This window comes from Narcine bancroftii, chromosome 5 (genome assembly GCF_036971445.1).
Source record: "Narcine bancroftii isolate sNarBan1 chromosome 5, sNarBan1.hap1, whole genome shotgun sequence".
NCBI lineage: Eukaryota > Metazoa > Chordata > Chondrichthyes > Torpediniformes > Narcinidae > Narcine > Narcine bancroftii.
This window is the reverse complement of record NC_091473.1, coordinates 20,866,863-20,886,368: the sequence shown is the minus strand read 5'-3', so window position 1 is coordinate 20,886,368 and position 19,506 is coordinate 20,866,863. Positions and strand designations below refer to the sequence as shown.

General features: G+C 39.3%; 1 protein-coding gene across 1 annotated transcript in view; it reads left to right on the top strand.

Annotated features, from left to right (window-relative positions):
* Positions 1-19,506, top strand: part of LOC138763184 (metabotropic glutamate receptor 7-like) — a 583,408-nt gene that overhangs the window by 242,164 nt on the left and 321,738 nt on the right. The window contains exon 5 of the mRNA XM_069936932.1: positions 9,309-9,509. Coding sequence (XP_069793033.1) covers positions 9,309-9,509 — 201 coding nt within the window. The remainder of the gene's footprint in view (positions 1-9,308; positions 9,510-19,506) is intronic.

The following is a 19,506-nucleotide window of genomic DNA, read 5'->3' as shown; positions in this document are numbered from 1 at the left end:
TGAGTTACAGGGAAAGGTTGAACAAGTTAGGACTTTATTCCCTGGACCGTAGAAAAATGAGGGGAGATTTGATAGAGGTATTTAAAATTATGAGCAGGTTAGACAGAGTAAATGTAGATAGGCTTTTTCCAATGAGTGTAGGTGAGATACAAACCAGAAAGCATGGATTAAGAGTGAAAGGGGAAAAGCTTAGGGGGACCTTCTTCATACAGAGGGTGATGAGGGTGTGGTACAAGCTTCCAGTTGAAGTGGTAAATGTGGGCTCAATTTTAAAATGTAAGAAGAATTTGAACAGGTACATGAATGGGAGAGGTATGGATGGCTATGAACTGGGTGCAGGTCAGTGGGATTTGGCAAAAAAATGGTTCAGCATAGACTAGAAGGGCTGAAGGGGCCTGTTTCTGTGTACTATGGCTCTAAGACATGGTGGACATGAATGATGGTTCTTGATGCTGCATGGTACATTTTAGAATCTTGCTGGATATACTTCAGCAGACCAAATGATTTGACCTCAACCTTGAATTTTCTTCCGCTCATGCTGAAACTTATGACTTTTGTCAAGTTAATGTCCCATTGGACACCCCATTTCTCCCATGAATAAGTATGTTCAAACTAAATTTCCATAAAGTTTATTTTGGTCAATATATCAGCAATTTGTCATTTGATACTTTATGAGAAATTAATTAATGAGAAAGGAATAGCTGATAAGCACAGTAGTTTAATGGGTAATCCTTTTATAAATGAATTAAGTTAATTCATTAAGTAAACAGTAAACAGACCCATTGATTACAGAAGCAAAATTTTTTATTGGCTAAATAATTCCAACTCCAGAAATTGCATTAAAAATTACTTAGGATAAGTGTGTGTAGACAGGTCCTGAGAGCAGCAAGACTGAACAGAGGTTAGTTAAACAGTGATCTTTATTTACCCACGTCGGGAAGTTGTAACAGGGATAAAAGACACTCTCACACTCTCAGGAGGGATGAGCTAGGAACTGGGGGGGGGTAAATTGGAAACAGATATTCACGGGAGAAAGCACAGAAATAATACGGAGGATGTTTAAGGACTATATGTGCTGGGTTCAGGGAAGGTTTGTCCCACTGAACCAGGGAAATGATGGTGGGAAAAGGAAATTGTGGTTGGTTGACTAGTGAGGCAGCTAGCTAAGAGGAAGAAGGAAGCATACATTAGATATAGGAAGCAAGGAACAGGAAGGGCTCATGACCTTTATATGATAGTCAGGAATGAACTTTAGAAAAGACTTAGGAGACTTAGGAGAGCTCGAAGGGGGGATGAGACAGCCTTGGAAAGTAGAATTAAGGAAAACCCCAAGGCATTCTATGCATTTGTGAAGAACAGAAGAATGACGAGAGTGAAGGTGGAGCTGATAAAGGATGCAATGTGCCTGGAGGTGGAGGAGGTTGGAGAGGTTCTTAAAAAAAATACTTTGCTTCAGTATTCACCAGAGAAAAAGATTTTGGACAGGGTGAGGTCAGAATAGAACAGGCTAGTGTGATGGATGAAGTTGAGATTAAGGAAGAGGAAGTGCTGGATCTTCTTAAGAATGTTAAAATTGATAATTCCCCAGGGCTGGATGAAGTATATCGCAGGTTGCTGTGGGAAGTGAGGGAACAGACAGCTAGGGCATTGGCAATGATCTTTGAATCCTCTTTGACCACAAGGGAGATGCCAGAGGATTGGAGAATGACAAATGTTTTCCTCATTTTTAAAAAAGGGAATGGGGAGAATCCTGGGAGTTATAGACCAGTGAGCCTTACATCAGTGGTGTGCAAACTATTGGAGAGGATTCTTAAAGATAGGATCGATGAGCATTTAGAGAAGCACAGTTTACTCAAGAATAGTCAGCATGGCTTTGTGAGGGGAAGGTCATACCTCACAAGCCTAATTGAGTTTTATGAAGAGGTAACCAAAGAAATTGATGAAGGTAGGACAATAGATATGGTCTATATGGATTTTAGTTAGACATTTGACAAGTTCCCCCATGATAGACTCATTCAGAAAGTCATTAGGCTGGAATCCATGGAACCTTGACTATGTAATTAAAAATTGGCTCGCATGTAGAAAGCAGTGAGGAGTAGATAGATAGTACTTTTCCTGGAAGTCAGTGACTAGTGGAGTTCTGCAGGGATCTGTTCAGGAACCTCTGCTTTTTATAAAGGACCTAGACAAAGAAATGAGAGGATAGGTCAGTAAGTTTGTGGATGAATCACAGGTTGGAGGAGTTGTGGATAGTACTGAAGGTTGTCATAGGTTACAAAAGGATAGAGGTAGGTTGCAGAGTTCGACAGAAATGTGGCAGATGGAGTTAAATCCGGATAAGTGTGAAATGATACATTTTGGAAGATCAAACCAGAAGGTTGAGTACGGGGTTAATGGTCAGATACATAACAGTGTGAAGGATTAGAGGGACCTTGGGGAGCAAATCCATTTATCTCTCAAGGTTGATGCACAAGTTGATAGGATAGTTAGAAAGGCCTCTGGGATATTGGTCTTAATTAATAGGGGAATTGAGTTCAAGAGTAGAGAGGTCAAATCTCAAGTCAGACCACATTTAGAATATTGTGTTCAGTTTTGGTCACCTCATTATAGGAAAGATGTGGAAGTTATTGAGAGGATTCAGAGGGGATTAACCAGGATATTGCCTGGATTGGAAAACAAGTCTTATGAGGCAAGATTAGCAAACCTGGGACTCTTCTTTGGAGCACAGAAGGATGAGAGGGGACGTATTAGATATCTACAAGATTATGAGAGACATAGATACAGTAGACAGCCAGCATATTTTTCCCAGTGTGGGAATAACAAACACCAGGGGACATCTTTACTAAATGAAGGGAGAAAAGTTTAGGGGAGACATCAGGGATCATTTTTTTTACACAGAGTTGTGGGTGACTGGATGCCTTGCCAGGGATGGTGATCGATGCTGAAGCATTAGGGTATTTAAGACAATCTTGTACAGGCACACAGATGAAAGAGAAATAGGGGGTTATGAGGTAGGAAGGGTTGAGATTTTTTTTTTGATACCTATTTATATAGGTCAACACAACATCGAAGGCTGAAGGGCCTATACTGTTCTGTAACGTTCTATGTTTTACAGCTCCCAACTCTTTGTCAGTTCACACCTTGCCAATGACACTCCAGCAGTGCCCACAGTTCACAACCTAGAGTGGAGCTAGGGTTCATCTCAGGCGAAGAAGAAAAGGGACCGATGGTCTGCATGTGGTGGGCTTTATAGTGCCATCTGCCCAGGTATCGATTAGATAATCGAAAGGGCTAATGATGCGCTAACCTGTGGGTGGGGCATGACCTTGATTTGGCAGATGAGGTGTTCTCCTACTAGGTACTCTAAGATAGTGACACACGTGATCCTCCATATTACAATAAGAAGTCACAAAATATTCTCTATCTTAATTTCTTGATAAGTTTGGATGAAGTTATGTAAACAAAATTATACTGAAGATGACTGATTTTGCTGAAGATATTGGTAAAATGCATAGAGAATCTGAAATAAGGGCACTGAAAATAATTGATGTGGTTAAATTTGCTGTTAGGTTGGTGTGGAGCTGGTGGAATGTGCTTGGTTGGAAGAATAGGTTTTGTTACTCAAGCTTAGGTTTTGCTTTGTGAGAATAGTGGAGAAGGTCAAAGACTGAAGGAGGATTTCTGCAAAACCCCCAGCCATGAGTTACAATAATTTATAACTCCTAAATGAGAAAGGAGTTATTGCAAGTTATTTCATATTTGTGTTTTGAAATTAGAAAGGCAGAATTGTAAATTCTGATAAATATTTAGACCTATGGAAATTGACCACTAACTAGTTTATGGGCCATGACAAGATTGAATGTTTATATTTATATTTTTGTTTCTGTTTTATTTTTGATGTTGGACTTAAAAAATGTTATTGTGAGCTCTTATAGATTTTTTTCATTATATGGATATTACTGCATTAAATTATTGATAAAAGCATGAGGGCAATTTTTTTTTCTGGGGTAGATTATTTTATCTGTGGTGAGTGTATCTGTGGAAATTGTGATTTAGGGAGTTCTGCCAAGTGGATCTTGGAACAAAAAGCCAATGACTGAAGACTGTGTATTGTTCCCTGTACTCATTAACGAACAGAATTGCAAGGATTTTGGAGATAAAAATGAGGTAAAATGAAATGGAGGTTTAAGTCCCTCAGCATCCAGGCCCAGTTGCTCTCATGCTGTTCAGCATGGGAACTGCCACAAATCAATTGCTTTTGTCAGCAGCCATCAATTCAGGGAAGAAATTCCTTGATGTCAGATCAAAGCAAGTAAACTTTTCTAAATAGCACAGCAAAGGACTGCAAACAGAAAGCTCAAATTGTTCACATCTCCCAGAGATACTGTGAACTCTTTGGCAAGGAAAACATCATGCTCATTGCAGAAGGTTGAATGGCCTTCTTAGGCCATCTCCTTGGACTGAGGATAACCTGTTTCCACTCTGATTATGTGTTGCACTGTGACTGGTATAGCTAGTTAGCAGTTGCAGGTTGGTCCACAGAGAGGACACAAGATGCCTGACAAGTTTAGGGGATGGAGCGTCCCTTCCACTGTTTACAGTGGACTTCTTTTGTTCTTGAAGCTTGGATTGAAGGTTCTCAATAACATCCTCTAGAGTTAAGCTGACTGAACTTAAAATTTCCATGAGTCAAAGAGGATGTTTTGAGGAGGCTTTGACCATGTTCATGCATATTTTCCTGTATCTGCCTGGTACCTCTTTTCATTGCAGAGCTTGGAAGAGAGCATCAATTTCATGCATCTGATGTTGAGCATGAAACTGTTGTCTCCCCCACCTCTCCCCCCACCACCCTCCAGTACACTTCAGTGCAGCTTGAATGTAATTAGAGTTTTAAGGATGTGTGGCCTCGCAATGGACACTGACATTGGTTCATTTATCTGTCTAGTTAATATTTGGCAGAATCTCTGGTAAATTGTCAATGATATTTTGTGAGTCCTCTGGTAAACCTTGTTGTCTGTATTGAGATTTGGAACTATGCTGTCTCTGCATGAATGATCTTGTTAAAATTCTCATCTTTTCCCCACAAGGTCAACGGTGATCTCGTATACTGTGTTCTTTTCACAGTGTAACTGGAACCATCTGGAATCAAAAGCATTATTGTATCAGAACTGCATGAAACATCACTTAAAATCCAAACATGCACAAAGCTCTCTGTAGTTCGCTTTTAGAATCGGCAATACACACATTGCGAGTCTTGTACTTCCCTACAACAGAGATAGCACCCATTCAACCAATCAACTTTATGTCAAAGCATTGTCATCATTTGCACATCACCATTCATTTACCTGAAGACGTATTCTCTGATAGATGCCCATTAACTCCCCTCTGACTATTCTGTCTTCCACCTGCACTGGTATAACATGTGATCACCAATCAATCTACCAGCCAGTGTGGTTTTGAGGAGCAAGAGCACTGGAATGAGCCTGCAAGTGCACAGTGAGTGCATGCAATCTCCATACAGATCACACTAGAGGTCACTCTTCAACCTGATTCTCTGGAATTGTGAGATAGGATTCCCAAGTCGAACACATAACATTTTTTCTGAGAGCCTTGAAGATTGACAATGAAGGACTTAAATGCATGGCCATAAAGTAGAAGCTAGACTCTGTGGAACAGACTTGGTTCCAAGTTGAAGCTAAATTAATATTGGAAAGATCATGGATAAAGGTTTATTCAATGACTGTACCTTTCACAAACTTGAATACCTGGATCATTATGTCAGTGGTTCTCAACCTTTTTTTCTTTCCATTCACATACCTCTTTAAGTAATCCCTATGCCCTCATTGCTCTGTGATTAGTAAGGGATTGCTTAAGGTGGTATGTGAGTGGGAAGGTTGAGAATCAATGCTCTAGGCCCAATTGTTACTGAAATATTTTGCTTGAGAAAAGTTGTCATTGGTCTATTGCCTTTGGAGTTATGAAACCAGGCACATAACGAGTCAATTAGGTACGATTAAAGTAGTGATTTTCAAACTTTTTCTGTCCACCCACATACCACCTTAAGCAACCCCTTTCTCATCACAGACCAGTTATGGCATAGGGAATACTTAAAGTGGTATGCGAATGGAAAGAAAAAGGTTGAGAACCACTGATCTATGTGGACCTCTCTATGTTTGAGATGAACAAGAGCATCTCTGGGATCCTCAGTCTTCAATATCTACAATGTCCTGGATCAGGCACTTCAAGCATTCCACAAATTATCACAATCTGATTAGTTAAATTGTACAAGGCCTGCTTCAAAATGCTCTGCACACAACCAAAGATTACCCAAGAATATTGCACTTAATGTGACCTACATTCAGGGTTTGATTGATGGAGTCATTTGTTTTGAGAGAAATCCATGGTAGTCATGAGAAGATGCTTATTACCATTGATTCAGGAGTTTATCACAACTTCTGACCTTGATGTTGCACTGCTATGGTCCATGTCAATTAAAGCAATTTATGTGCATTTAGTTGTACATGCTTGTAAAGTTGAGAGCTTAAAGGGCCAGAGGATGTTATGCTGAGAGTTCAGAAAAATGACAGTGCAGGGTCCAAGAAAATGGCAGCGCTGCCAGAGCCGCTGTGATGGCGGTGCTGGTGTTGTCCTGTGGGGAGCGAGGAGCAGAGATACAGCGCTCCTGCAGGGTCCAACCGCCTAGTCAACTGCTGTCAGCTCATCACAGGCTTTGAACAGCCTGTTAAAGGAGCCAACAGTAGTCTCACTTAAAATCCCACAACCGTGGGGTCTGTGCCCATGGCGGTGGTACCTATGATTGGCAGCAGTCATGAAGACACCAGGGGAGTGGAGGGCTGGCACAGGGCATCATAAAATGGAGAGACCATTCCCCGTCTGAGAAGGAGAAGCAGAAGAGACAACCCATGGGATGGTGACCACGGCGACAGACCAGTGAGAGGGCTTTGAAGCTGAAAGACCCATGCACGCGGCGGGCTGTTGGTGACTCGAGACGAGGCTGGAGACTGCTGTCAGGGACTTGCACCGGGCTGGAGACTGGCTTGAAATTGGCTGAAGGGGTGCCAGGTATTGGAGCTGGAATGCAGGAGGGTGTCGAAGCTGCTGACCATGTTGGAGGTTTCGATCTGGAGCTCGGGTTGCAAATGGTTTGGACTGGACTCTGTGGTTGCGCAGGGTGAGTAAGTGCTGGAGGTGAATCTATGGACACTCAGTGACTCTGAGGGGAGTCTCCTTTGATTCTCCTTCTGTGACTGTAAGAGGTGTTTCAGGCAATTTCTGCCAATGGAGAATCTGTCTGCCTTACAGCAGGCAAAAGAAATTTCATGTAATATGACACCGTTTTATTACAATGACCATTAATTTGAATGCAGAATCTTGATCATTTCATCTGACCAATTTGGAAAAGATATTTGGTGCAAATTTCCCCTTGTGAGGAAATAGTTTGAGTTTTGCTGATGCCAGAATATATTATGCTTCTTACTTTCTTAAATGATCGAAGTGACAGGCATGGCTTTAAGGCTTATCTTTTAAATTCATTCTGTCAAATCAGTAATTACTGCAATAGTTTGTCCTTGGCCACAAGTCGATTCAGTTATCATGGTTCAAGGTGATACTCTGGAGATCATTTACCTGAGTTTCCTGTCCTTGGTCCCGATGGAAGGCCACTGAATTTCTGATTTAAGAGCGAAGATATTCAATGCTTCATGTAAAACTTTAAATGGAAAAAATCAATAGTTAGAACTGATTAGGCTTCTGTGAACTGGTGGTATAGTTACCAATGGGGTTTACCATGCACACGACACACTTGTGCATGAAGGCAGCTTTGCATACAATATTGATATTGATCACCATGGGATGAAGAGTGAAGTTTGCTATTGTAATATTTTATTGCTGAATCCAGATGAGTAATGGCCTAATCTAAACTAATGGTCAAATCCTTAACTGCGTCACCGTCAAAGATTCTGGCAGTGATGCAAGCCTGGATTCTTTTGAAGCATTCCTGTCATTTCAATATCACAACCTTAAATCAGCATTGACTTTGGCCCCTACTGGAAGCGAGAAATTAAAAACCTTGGCAACAATGCAGCTAGAGGACTACCCAATGTATAAAGATGAGAAAAAATAATTCCACTTCATCACCATGAGAAGATGGCCCTGCGCCACTTCAAGATTTCGAGCTTAAGATACCCTAGCATATTGTCCTCGCACTGCTTTCAAAACAACACAAATGACTTGAAGAAATAAAAGGACTAATCTTACTCTATTTCCCTGACACTGTTCCCTATATCCTAGGAAAAGGATTAAACCAGGGAGCCTGGTCAGAGGAATCTGTCAGACCTTCCCTTCTGGATGAATGTCTGAGAATTTTGGAATCTTGTGTAACAAGTGCATGCATATTATTAAAATGAAAACTCCAACATGGATTCAGGGAAAATTGAATGCAATGATTACCATGGAGAAAAATATCAAAAATACTGATAGATGGTAAGTATTAAGATGGTTCTTCTGCCTGACACTGAGGCATTTAATACCATGAAAACTTCAGATAGAGGATTGCATCTAATAGGACCATAATATTCTCAGGTTATTTTTGCCTCTAGATGATATCTGCAGCCAAAAGCAAGATCTGCAACAATTCTGCCTCTGAATCGATGAGATGCGAGCTGTATTAGGCCGATATACATTTCATATCTAATCTGTCACATTCCACATTTTCTTCCAAAATCATAGTATCCTCAACGATGTCATGGTTCACCACATCACATCCAATTGCATAATCCTTCCATTATCGTATTGCTTTCAGTCTTAAGTTACCAAAAAGAATTTTGGATAGATATTTCCACAAATTATTCATCTGTTAAATCATAAATTGTGATGAGAAAGCTCAATCATTTATCATTGAGCTCAGTCAATACCACCGAGGCCCTGCATTGAGTTACAGCACAAGATCTCAGCTGTCCATTATGTTCTTATTGAAATCATGTGACATAAGATATTTCTATCAAATAAAATCTCATGAGGATTTCATTTTATGATGAAATTTAGTCTTAACCAAAATCTAGACTGCCGTGGGAATAATAATAATAGATTCATTTAGTAGAGCTTGACTATTCGGTTTTAATAGTTTCAAGCAGAGTTTTACACCAAAATATCTGACTGAGGAATGCTGTACAATTAAGTATTTGTCCACTGATGTCTTTGATATTATCTTCAAGACTACAAAAATGATCTTTTTAGGATGAGAACTTTGTGACAATTATTTTTTCACTGTTGAATTTCCACTTCTACAGGAGAAGAAAGGATTGGATTGCATTCCCAATACCAACAGGAAGGTAAAGTTCCGTTTGTGATTGATGCTGTATATACTATGGCTCACGCACTGCAGAATATGCACAAAAATCTGTGCCCTGGCTACATTGGCATCTGCCCTGCGATGGACCCAGTTAGTGGAGAAGACCTTCTGCGGTACATCCGCAACATACATTTCAATGGTAAGTGTGTTTCCATTGTTGGAGAAATAAAGGGAAAGGCAAGTTAATTTGCATTCTTTGTGTACTTGATGTTGTTCAGTTATATTGGCGTTCCTCACAAGACCAAACCAGATTTTCATTTAATATTAATCATCTAATGACTAACAACTCTGCAGTAAGTATTATTTCAGTATTGGTCATGTCTGGTACCTTAAAATGGCAGTCAATGTTTACGTGATCAGATAAGTATAAGATTTTCTTGTCAGAACTCCTGCTTGTCTTTCGTATGTGCATATGACACATAGCTGTGAATCAGAACTAGAATTGTGTAGATGGAGACGTTGAAATCTGAGGTGATGTGGGAGACTGACGTCAGTGTAGGTGCGGTGAGGTGACATCTATTGCAAGGCCATGTTCTATGAAGATTTTGGCATCAAATCAGAACTGACAATGATGGGTACATTTGTAATAGAGACTGCACTGCAGGCAAGGATTTGTTCAATCAGGAATTGAAAGAAATCCAATTTTTGAAAGTGGAAGTTTCTATTCAAATGGATTACAAACCTAAAGGCTAAATTCTTCAATAAACTTGCTTTTAAGTCTAAATGTTTGGGTGTCTATAATCTCTGACATTTTCCATACCTCAATCACAATTATTTCCTTCAATGTGCCACCTGTTGTTAAGTTAAGGCTGACAAGGCACTACATAACCTTTTCCGTATTGTTAAGAGAAAAATCAGGATAACAGCATGTGATTAGGAGATCTGTTATACAAATAGTGCCACTGCCATGGAAACTGCTAAAGGTAACCACCTGGAACCAAGCCTACTGCTGTGACTATAGATGCTGAGGTCATCTTGAAAAGATGCCATCACGAATTTAAGATAAAGAAAGGATGACCCGATACGACCTTTCCTACAGTCCTTAAATCTGCATTTACCCAACACTCATTTTTGGTCACTTTTTTAATGATTGTGCTTTGGGTGGGTTGAGAAGGATACGGGCCAAATGCAAGCAGATAGGAAGAGCGTGGTTGGGACATTTTGCTCGCCATGAGCAAGTTGGTCCGAGAGGCCTGTTTCCATGCTGTATGGCTTTTATTCTAAAGTTGGGGCCTAACCTTGTTCCAGAAAGAAGTAGTTCTACAATTTGACATCAGATGTATCAGCACTGATCCTGATGTTAAAGGACCTAGAAACTGATGAATATTGTATTAATTGAGCATTAGATGCTTTTGATGTGACAATGAATTTACAATAATCACACAGCAGGGCTGTCTCTTTGACTTCCTATTCTTGGATGAACAGAAGGAACAGAGAAGGACACGCCCAGATATTAACATTTTCAGTGTTCCTTTGGACGCTCATTTGGAATTAATTGTTCAGAAAGCATGGTAAGCTCTGAGATTTCCTGCCAATGTATTGGGTAGATCGATTGCCTTATATGTCTCATCAGCAGGTATGGATGGAATCCCCCCAGAAGTCTGGAAGGCTGGCGGCAAAACTCTGCATGCCAAACTGCATGAGTTTTTCAAGCTTTGTTGGGACCAAGGTAAACTGCCTCAGGATCTTCGTGATGCCACCATCATCACCCTGTACAAAAACAAAGGCGAGAAATCAGACTGCTCAAACTACAGGGGAATCACGTTGCTCTCCATTGCAGGCAAAATCTTCGCTAGGATTCTACTAAATAGAATAATACCTAGTGTCGCCGAGAATATTCTCCCAGAATCACAGTGCGGCTTTCGCGCAAACAGAGGAACCACTGACATGGTCTTTGCCCTCAGACAGCTCCAAGAAAAGTGCAGAGAACAAAACAAAGGACTCTACATCACCTTTGTTGACCTCACCAAAGCCTTCGACACCGTGAGCAGGAAAGGGCTTTGGCAAATACTAGAGCGCATCGGATGTCCCCCAAAGTTCCTCAACATGATTATCCAACTGCACGAAAACCAACAAGGTCGGGTCAGATACAGCAATGAGCTCTCTGAACCCTTCTCCATTAACAATGGCGTTAAGCAAGGCTGTGTTCTCGCACCAACCCTCTTTTCAATCTTCTTCAGCATGATGCTGAACCAAGCCATGAAAGTCCCCAACAATGAAGACGCTGTTTACATCCGGTACCGCACGGATGGCAGTCTCTTCAATCTGAGGCGCCTGCAAGCTCACACCAAGACACAAGAGAAACTTGTCCGTGAACTACTCTTTGCAGATGATGCCGCTTTAGTTGCCCATTCAGAGCCAGCTCTTCAGCGCTTGACGTCCTGCTTTGCGGAAACTGCCAAAATGTTTGGCCTGGAAGTCAGCCTGAAGAAAACTGAGGTCCTCCATCAGCCAGCTCCCCACCATGACTACCAGCCCCCCCACATCTCCATCGGGCACACAAAACTCAAAACGGTCAACCAGTTTACCTATCTCGGCTGCACCATTTCATCAGATGCAAGGATCGACAATGAGATAGACAACAGACTCGCCAAGGCAAATAGCGCCTTTGGAAGACTACACAAAAGAGTCTGGAAAAACAACCAACTGAAAAACCTCACAAAGATAAGCGTATACAGAGCCGTTGTCATACCCACACTCCTGTTCAGCTCCGAATCATGGGTCCTCTACCGGCACCACCTACGGCTCCTAAAACGCTTCCACCAGCGTTGTCTCCGCTCCATCCTCAACATCCATTGGAGCGCTTACACCCCTAACGTCGAAGTACTCGAGATGGCAGAGGTCGACAGCATCGAGTCCACGCTGCTGAAGATCCAGCTGCGCTGGATGGGTCACGTCTCCAGAATGGAGGACCATCGCCTTCCCAAGATCGTGTTATATGGCGAGCTCTCCACTGGCCACCGTGACAGAGGTGCACCAAAGAAAAGGTACAAGGACTGCCTAAAGAAATCTCTTGGTGCCTGCCACATTGACCACCGCCAGTGGGCTGATAACGCCTCAAACCGTGCATCTTGGCGCCTCACAGTTTGGCGGGCAGCAACCTCCTTTGAAGAAGACCGCAGAGCCCACCTCACTGACAAAAGGCAAAGGAGGAAAAACCCAACACCCAACCCCAACCAACCAATTTTCCTTGCAACCGCTGCAATCGTGTCTGCCTGTCCCGCATCGGACTTGTCAGCCACAAACGAGCCTGCAGCTGACGTGGACTTTTTACCCCCTCCATAAATCTTCGTCCGCGAAGCCAAGCCAAAGAAAAGAAAGATTGGGTAGATACCCCACTAAGAGTGAGTTCATACACCTCTGCTGAAGCATAGCACAAAGCAGATGAATGTTCATTCAACAGCAAAATGAAAAGAACATAGAAGGCAAGGAATCCTAAGGTTAGGAAACAGAATTGGACGATGGTGGCAGATCTCTTTCTCACATTCTAGTAAGGTTTGGAGGAAGTAGGGGAGGGATCAGATGCATTCCTTTCATCCAGATGGTCAACTGCTGCCATATGTACTCTCAATTCAGGATACATTTGGATCCAAGTCACTATTCAAACTCACTTAGATTCTGGTATTGCTGACTAAACACAGACTCTCATTCCATTCACCGTTCATAGACACAGTCAATACCTTGATAAGATAAGATTGGATTAAAGGAGTGACAGCTGGTGATTCAGCAGATTGAAGCATTTGGTTTTCTTCTGCTGATCTGCATGGATTTGTTGTCATGTAAACAATGAGGCAGGGAAATCTTTCTCTAATTTATTCAAAATAATTATACTTCTTCCATTGTAATCTGAGGCACAAATATTTCAAGCTTACATTTCATTTAGTGTGACTGTCACTTTAAGGGTTAATGCAGGCTGCAACCATTCATGGTTGAGGTGAGACTGGATGCCAACATCAAGGGCTGATTTTCAACAAAGTTGATACTCAGGAGGAAGAGAAAGAACAATGGTTGTTTATCCAGGAAAACAGGTAGTGAGAGTCATGGGGGACACTTAAAGAAATAGGATTTAATTATTGATGACAAGCCATCTGATGAACATGGAAGTGGAGTGAATCTGTGTGAAATGGGCAATTCAGTTGATTTTCCTTGCCAGGGGAATGATTGAACCACCGTGACTAAAGGAAAGGTCACTGTGGGAGGAGTCATGTGATGGAGTAGTGGCCGGATGGTGAACTCCAGCCCTCTCCAGAAAAGTCGGGAAAAACAAGAGAAAATACAAAGGCACAGAAATAAAAGTTAAAGAAAAGTGAGTATAAAGGTGGAAAGAAGATGGCGACAAAAAAAGAAAAATCAAAATCAACGGTAAGAAGAGAGGAAGAGAAGACAACGGAGGAAGAAAGAGAAGGCCTTACCTGTCCGAAGCGGCCCAATGCGGAGAGAGAAGCCCGCTTCCTCAGGTCGGTAGAAATAGGACTACAAAAATGGCTCGCAGAGCCGAGTAAAAGTGCGCATGCGCGATGCGCATGAAAAAAAACACACCGACGGGAGGGGGGACCAGCTAGGGAGTCGATCTCCACAGCCGGCAACGACAGCTGCAGAACACCTGCAGCAAGAAGAGACCACAGAAGACAATGGAAACAAGAAAGAAGAGAAGAAAAGGGCAACAAAGAAACAACAGATGGCCAACCCAGAGGAAGAAGAAGAGGAAGAGTACAGTGAATTAGAAGAAGAAGGGAAAGGCAAGGTAAAGGATATACTTTCTCTTGTTAGAGGATACATGGAGTCATTTAAAGAATGGCAAACACAGGAATTTAATGATTTAAGAAGAAGAATAAATAACACAGAAGAGAAAGTGAATAAAATAGATATGACCTTAACAGAAATGGGAAAGAAAATGGACAAGATGGAAGAGCGGGCAGTAGCAGCAGAAATGGAGGTAGAAGAGGTAGAGACACAAGAACTACTAGCTCAAAAAATAGATATAATGGAAAATTATAACAGAAGAAATAACATAAAGATAGTGGGCCTTAAGGAAGATGAAGAAGGCAAGAATATGAGGGAGTTTATAAAAGAGTGGATCCCTAAGACCCTAGGATGTCCAGAACTACAGCAAGAAATGGAAATAGAAAGGGCACATAGAGCATTGGCCTCTAAACCACAAGCACAACAAAAACCAAGATCTATTTTAGTAAAATTCCTAAGATATACTACAAGAGAAAAGGTACTGGAGAAGACAATGGAAAAAGTAAGAGAGGGCAACAAACCACTGGAGTATAAAGGGCAAAAAATCTTCATTTATCCAGATATAAGCTTTGAACTCCTAAAGAAGAGAAAAGAGTTCAATACAGCAAAGGCGATTTTATGGAAGAAAGGGTATAATTTTATACTAAAGCATCCAGCGGTATTGAAAATATTTATTCCAGGACAACAAAACAGACTATTCTCGGATCCAGAAGAAGCACGAAAATTTGCAGAACAATTACAAAAATAGACCGAGGGATGAAGACGGGTAATAAGAGTAAAAATGATCACGATTGATATGTATGTGGGTAAAGACAAAAATAGACTGAGGGATGAAGACGGGTAATGAGAGTAAAAATGATCACGATTGATATGTATGCGGGTAAAGAGGTATAAGAGTGAATAGAGACAATGTGCATACGTGAATGTATCTGTACTTAGAGGAAAATATAGATAGTATAGACAAGAATTAATAAGGGAAGGTAATGGAATAGAGAGAATAAGGAGGGAATTAAAAGAGTGACCTTTGTGACATATGAAAAGTGAAATCTTTTCTGGGGGGGGCTGGGTGGGGGGAAATAGCGGTCACTGCAAAATCAGTTGACGCTTGCGAGTGGATTCGCAAATCCAAATGGAGAGGGGAGATGTGGTTGTCCGACAAGGGATAAAGGCCAACTCAGGTGGGGAAGGGGAGATTGGGGATAAAGAAGATAGAAATAGGAGAATAAGGAAAATGTTGGATGTTGTAGGAATGTTGTCTTATAAAGAGTTGAAAATAAGAAAACAGAAATGGAAAAGGAGGAAAGGTAATGATGGAAAAACGGAAAGAGAAGATAAACAAAATATAAAATGGCTACGCTGAACTATATGACTTTAAATATTAATGGAATACACAACCTAATTAAAAGGAAGAAATTACTAAATTTACTGAAAAAGGAAAAAATTGATATAGCATTTGTCCAAGAAACACACTTAACTGAATTGGAGCACAAGAAATTAAAGAGAGATTGGGTAGGACATGTAACAGCAGCATCGTATAATTCAAAAGCAAGAGGAGTGGCTATATTAATTAGTAAAAAGGTGCCATTTAAAATAGAAGAGGAAATAATAGATCCAGCAGGGAGATATGTTATGATAAAATGTCAGATATATTCGGAGTTTTGGAATCTACTTAATATATATTCACCTAACGAAGAAGATCAAAAGTTTATGCAAGATATCTTTTTGAAGGTAGCTAATACGCAAGGGAACATACTAATAGGAGGGGATTTCAACCTGAATTTGGATCCAAATATGGATAAAACGGGGAAAAAAATTAACAGGAAGAACAAAGTAACCAAATTTATAATTAAATCAATGTAAGAAATGAAACTTTTGGATATATGGAGGAAACAAAACCCAAAAGAAAAGGAATACTCATACTACTCGGCTAGACATAAAACATACTCAAGAATAGACCTATTTTTGTTATCAGCTAGTATGCAGGATAGAGTAAGAAAAACAGAATATAAAGCTAGAATACTATCGGACCATTCACCCTTAATATTGACAGTAAAGCTAGAGGACATCCCTCCAAGAATGTATAGATGGAGATGAAACCCCATGCTACTTAAAAGACAGGATTTTAGAGAATTTATTGAAAAACAATTAAAAATGTATTTTGAAGTAAATACGGAATCAGTGGAAGATAAGTTTATACTATGGGACGCAATGAAAGCATTCATTAGAGGGCAAATAATAAGTTATGTAACCAAGATGAAGAAGGACTATAATCAGGAAACAGAGCAGTTGGAAAGGGAAATAGTAAACATAGAAAAAAAATTAGCAATGAAGGAAGATACAACTAAAAGAAGAGAATTGGTGGATAAAAAAAATAAAATATGAAACATTACAAACATATAAGGTAGAGAAGAATATAATGAAGACAAAACAGAAATATTATGAACTAGGTGAAAAAACGCACAAAATCCTAGCATGGCAGCTTAAGACAGAGCAAGCTAAGAAAATGGTATTGGCATCAAGGAAAAAAGACAAACAAATTACATATAATCCAAAAGAAATTAAGGAAAACTTTAGAGAATTCTATGAACAATTATACCGAACTGAAAATGAAGGGAAAGAAGGGAAAATAGATGAATTTTTGACTAAAATTGAACTACCTAAACTACAAATAGAGGAACAAAATAAATTAACAGAACCATTTGGAACAGTAGAAATACAAGAGATAATAAAAAAATTACCAAATAACAAGACACCAGGAGAGGATGGATTTCCAATAGAATTCTACAAAACATTTAAAGACTTATTAATACTGCCCCTCCTGGATGTAATCAACCAGATTGATGAGACACAAAACTTACCAGATTCATGTAAAACAGCAATAATTACAGTAATACTAAAACAAGGGAAAGATCCACTCTCACCAGCGTCATATAGACCAATATCTTTGCTAAACACAGATTATAAGATAATAGCTAAACTATTAGCAAGCAGATTAGCAGAACAGGTACCGAAAATGGTAAATTTAGACCAAACTGGATTTATCAAAAAAAGACGCACAACAGACAATATTTGTAAATTTATTAACTTAATTCATGCAGTAGAAGGGAATAAAGCACCTACAGTAGCAGTTGCTTTAGACGCAGAGAAGGCCTTCGACAGAGTAGAATGGAATTATTTGTTCAAAGTATTGCAAAAATTCAGTTTACCGGAGAAGTATATTAATTGGATTAAAGCATTATATAAGGGACCGTTAGCGAAAGTGACAGTAAATGGACATGTATCAAAGCAATTTAACTTAAGCAGGTCAATGCGGCAGGGATGCCCACTATCACCTTTATTGTTTGCGCTAGCTATAGAACCACTAGCAGAATTGATAAGAATAGATAATAATATAAAAGGAATAAAAATAAAAGACAGGGAATATAAAATCAGTCTATTTGCGGATGATGTTATAGTGTACTTAACAGAACCAGAACTATCAATAAAAGAATTATATAAGAAATTGAAGGATTATGGAGAAGTGTCGGGTTACAAGATAAACGTAAATAAAAGTGAATAATGCGGATTTCTCAAAATTTAAGAAGGAATCTCCTTTCAGATGGCAAATGCAGGCAATAAGATACCTAGGTGTACAAATAAACAAAAATCTAGGCCAATTATATAAACTCAATTACAATCCACTAATGAAAAAATTACAGGACGATTTAGAGCATTGGAAAGATCTACCACTAACACTGATAGGAAGGATAAACTGTATTAAAATGAACATTTTTCCAAGGATACTATACTTATTTCAGGCATTGCCAATACAACTGACAGAAAAATTCTTCAAAGAGTTAAAGAAAATAATAAGGAAATTTTTATGGAGAGGGGGGAAACCGAGGATAGCACTAGATAAATTAACAGAATGGTATAAACAAGGAGGCTTACAATTGCCAAACTTCAAAAATTATTATAGAGCCGCACAATTAAGATACCTATCAGATTTTTATCAAACAAGGGAAAAACCAGACTGGACGAGATTAGAATTAGATAAAATAGGGGAAAAGATACCTGAACACATATTATATAAATGGGACGAAAAATTTTACAACATAGAACTTCTCCAGTATTACATCATCTCCTCAATATTTGGAAGAAGATTCATGTAGAAAGAAATAAAATAAATTATCAATTACCAAAACTAATATTTACGCAAAATAAGCTACTCCCTTTTACAATAGACAACCTTTCCTTTAGAAAATGGGAAAAAAAAGGGATTAAAAGAATAGAAAATTGTTTTTCAGGAAATAGATTCTTATCCTTTGAACAAATGAGAGATAAGTACAATATAACTGGAGATACAGCGCTGGCATATTACCAACTGAGATCCTACTTGAAAGATAAATTAGGAAGCAATTTGAGTTTACCAGAGGGAAGTAACCTTGAATATGTGATTACAGATACAATGTTAATCAAAAGATTTATAACAAATATGTATATTAAACTGCAAGAAAAGGAGAATGAGGAAACAAATGGTAAAACTAAACAAAAATGGGAGCAAGATTTAAATATAAAGATAAAAAAGGAAACATGGGAGAAATTATGTTCTGGAACGATGAGAAATACAATAAATACGATATGATACAATATAATTGGTTACACAGACTATACATTACACCGCAAAAGTTAAATAAATGGGACCCAACAGTATCTGATAGATGTTATCGATGTAAAAAAGAAATGGGAACAACAATTCATGCAATCTGGACATGTGAGAGAGTAGAAAAATTTTGGGATGATCTCAGTCAGATATTAAATAAAATAACAGAAAACAATATACCAAAGAATCCAGAGATCTTTCTCCTAAGTAACATAACAAACAAAGAATTTGGAATTGATTTGGAGGATGCACAAAAAAGATTTGTTAAGATAGCCCTAGCCGTAGCAAAAAAATGTATTATGTCAACCTGGAAATTGGAAGATAATTTGAAAATACAACTATGGTATATAGAAATGAATAAATGTATTCCATTAGAAAAAATAACATATAGTTTAAGAAATAATATTGAAATATTCGAACAAGTATGGGAGCCTTACATTAAATACAATAGCGAAAACCTACCGGGGACAAACATTACCTAAGTTGATGGAAGGAGAAGGAAAGAAAAGAATGGACTCAGTAGAATTTCTGGTGTATTTTTGTTGAATGAGAACATTGTCTGACTGGCTTAATGCAACCTAGATGGTATACCTAAAATGGATGAGAGGGGGGGTGGGGGGGTGGCTTGGGAGGAGGGAGGGGGGGGGGTAGAAAAAGTCACTGTATATGTGTGAAAAAGAAAAAGTGTATATCATGGCTAATGTGATTTATGGTGTGAAAAATAAAAAATTAAAAAAAACAAAAGGTAAGG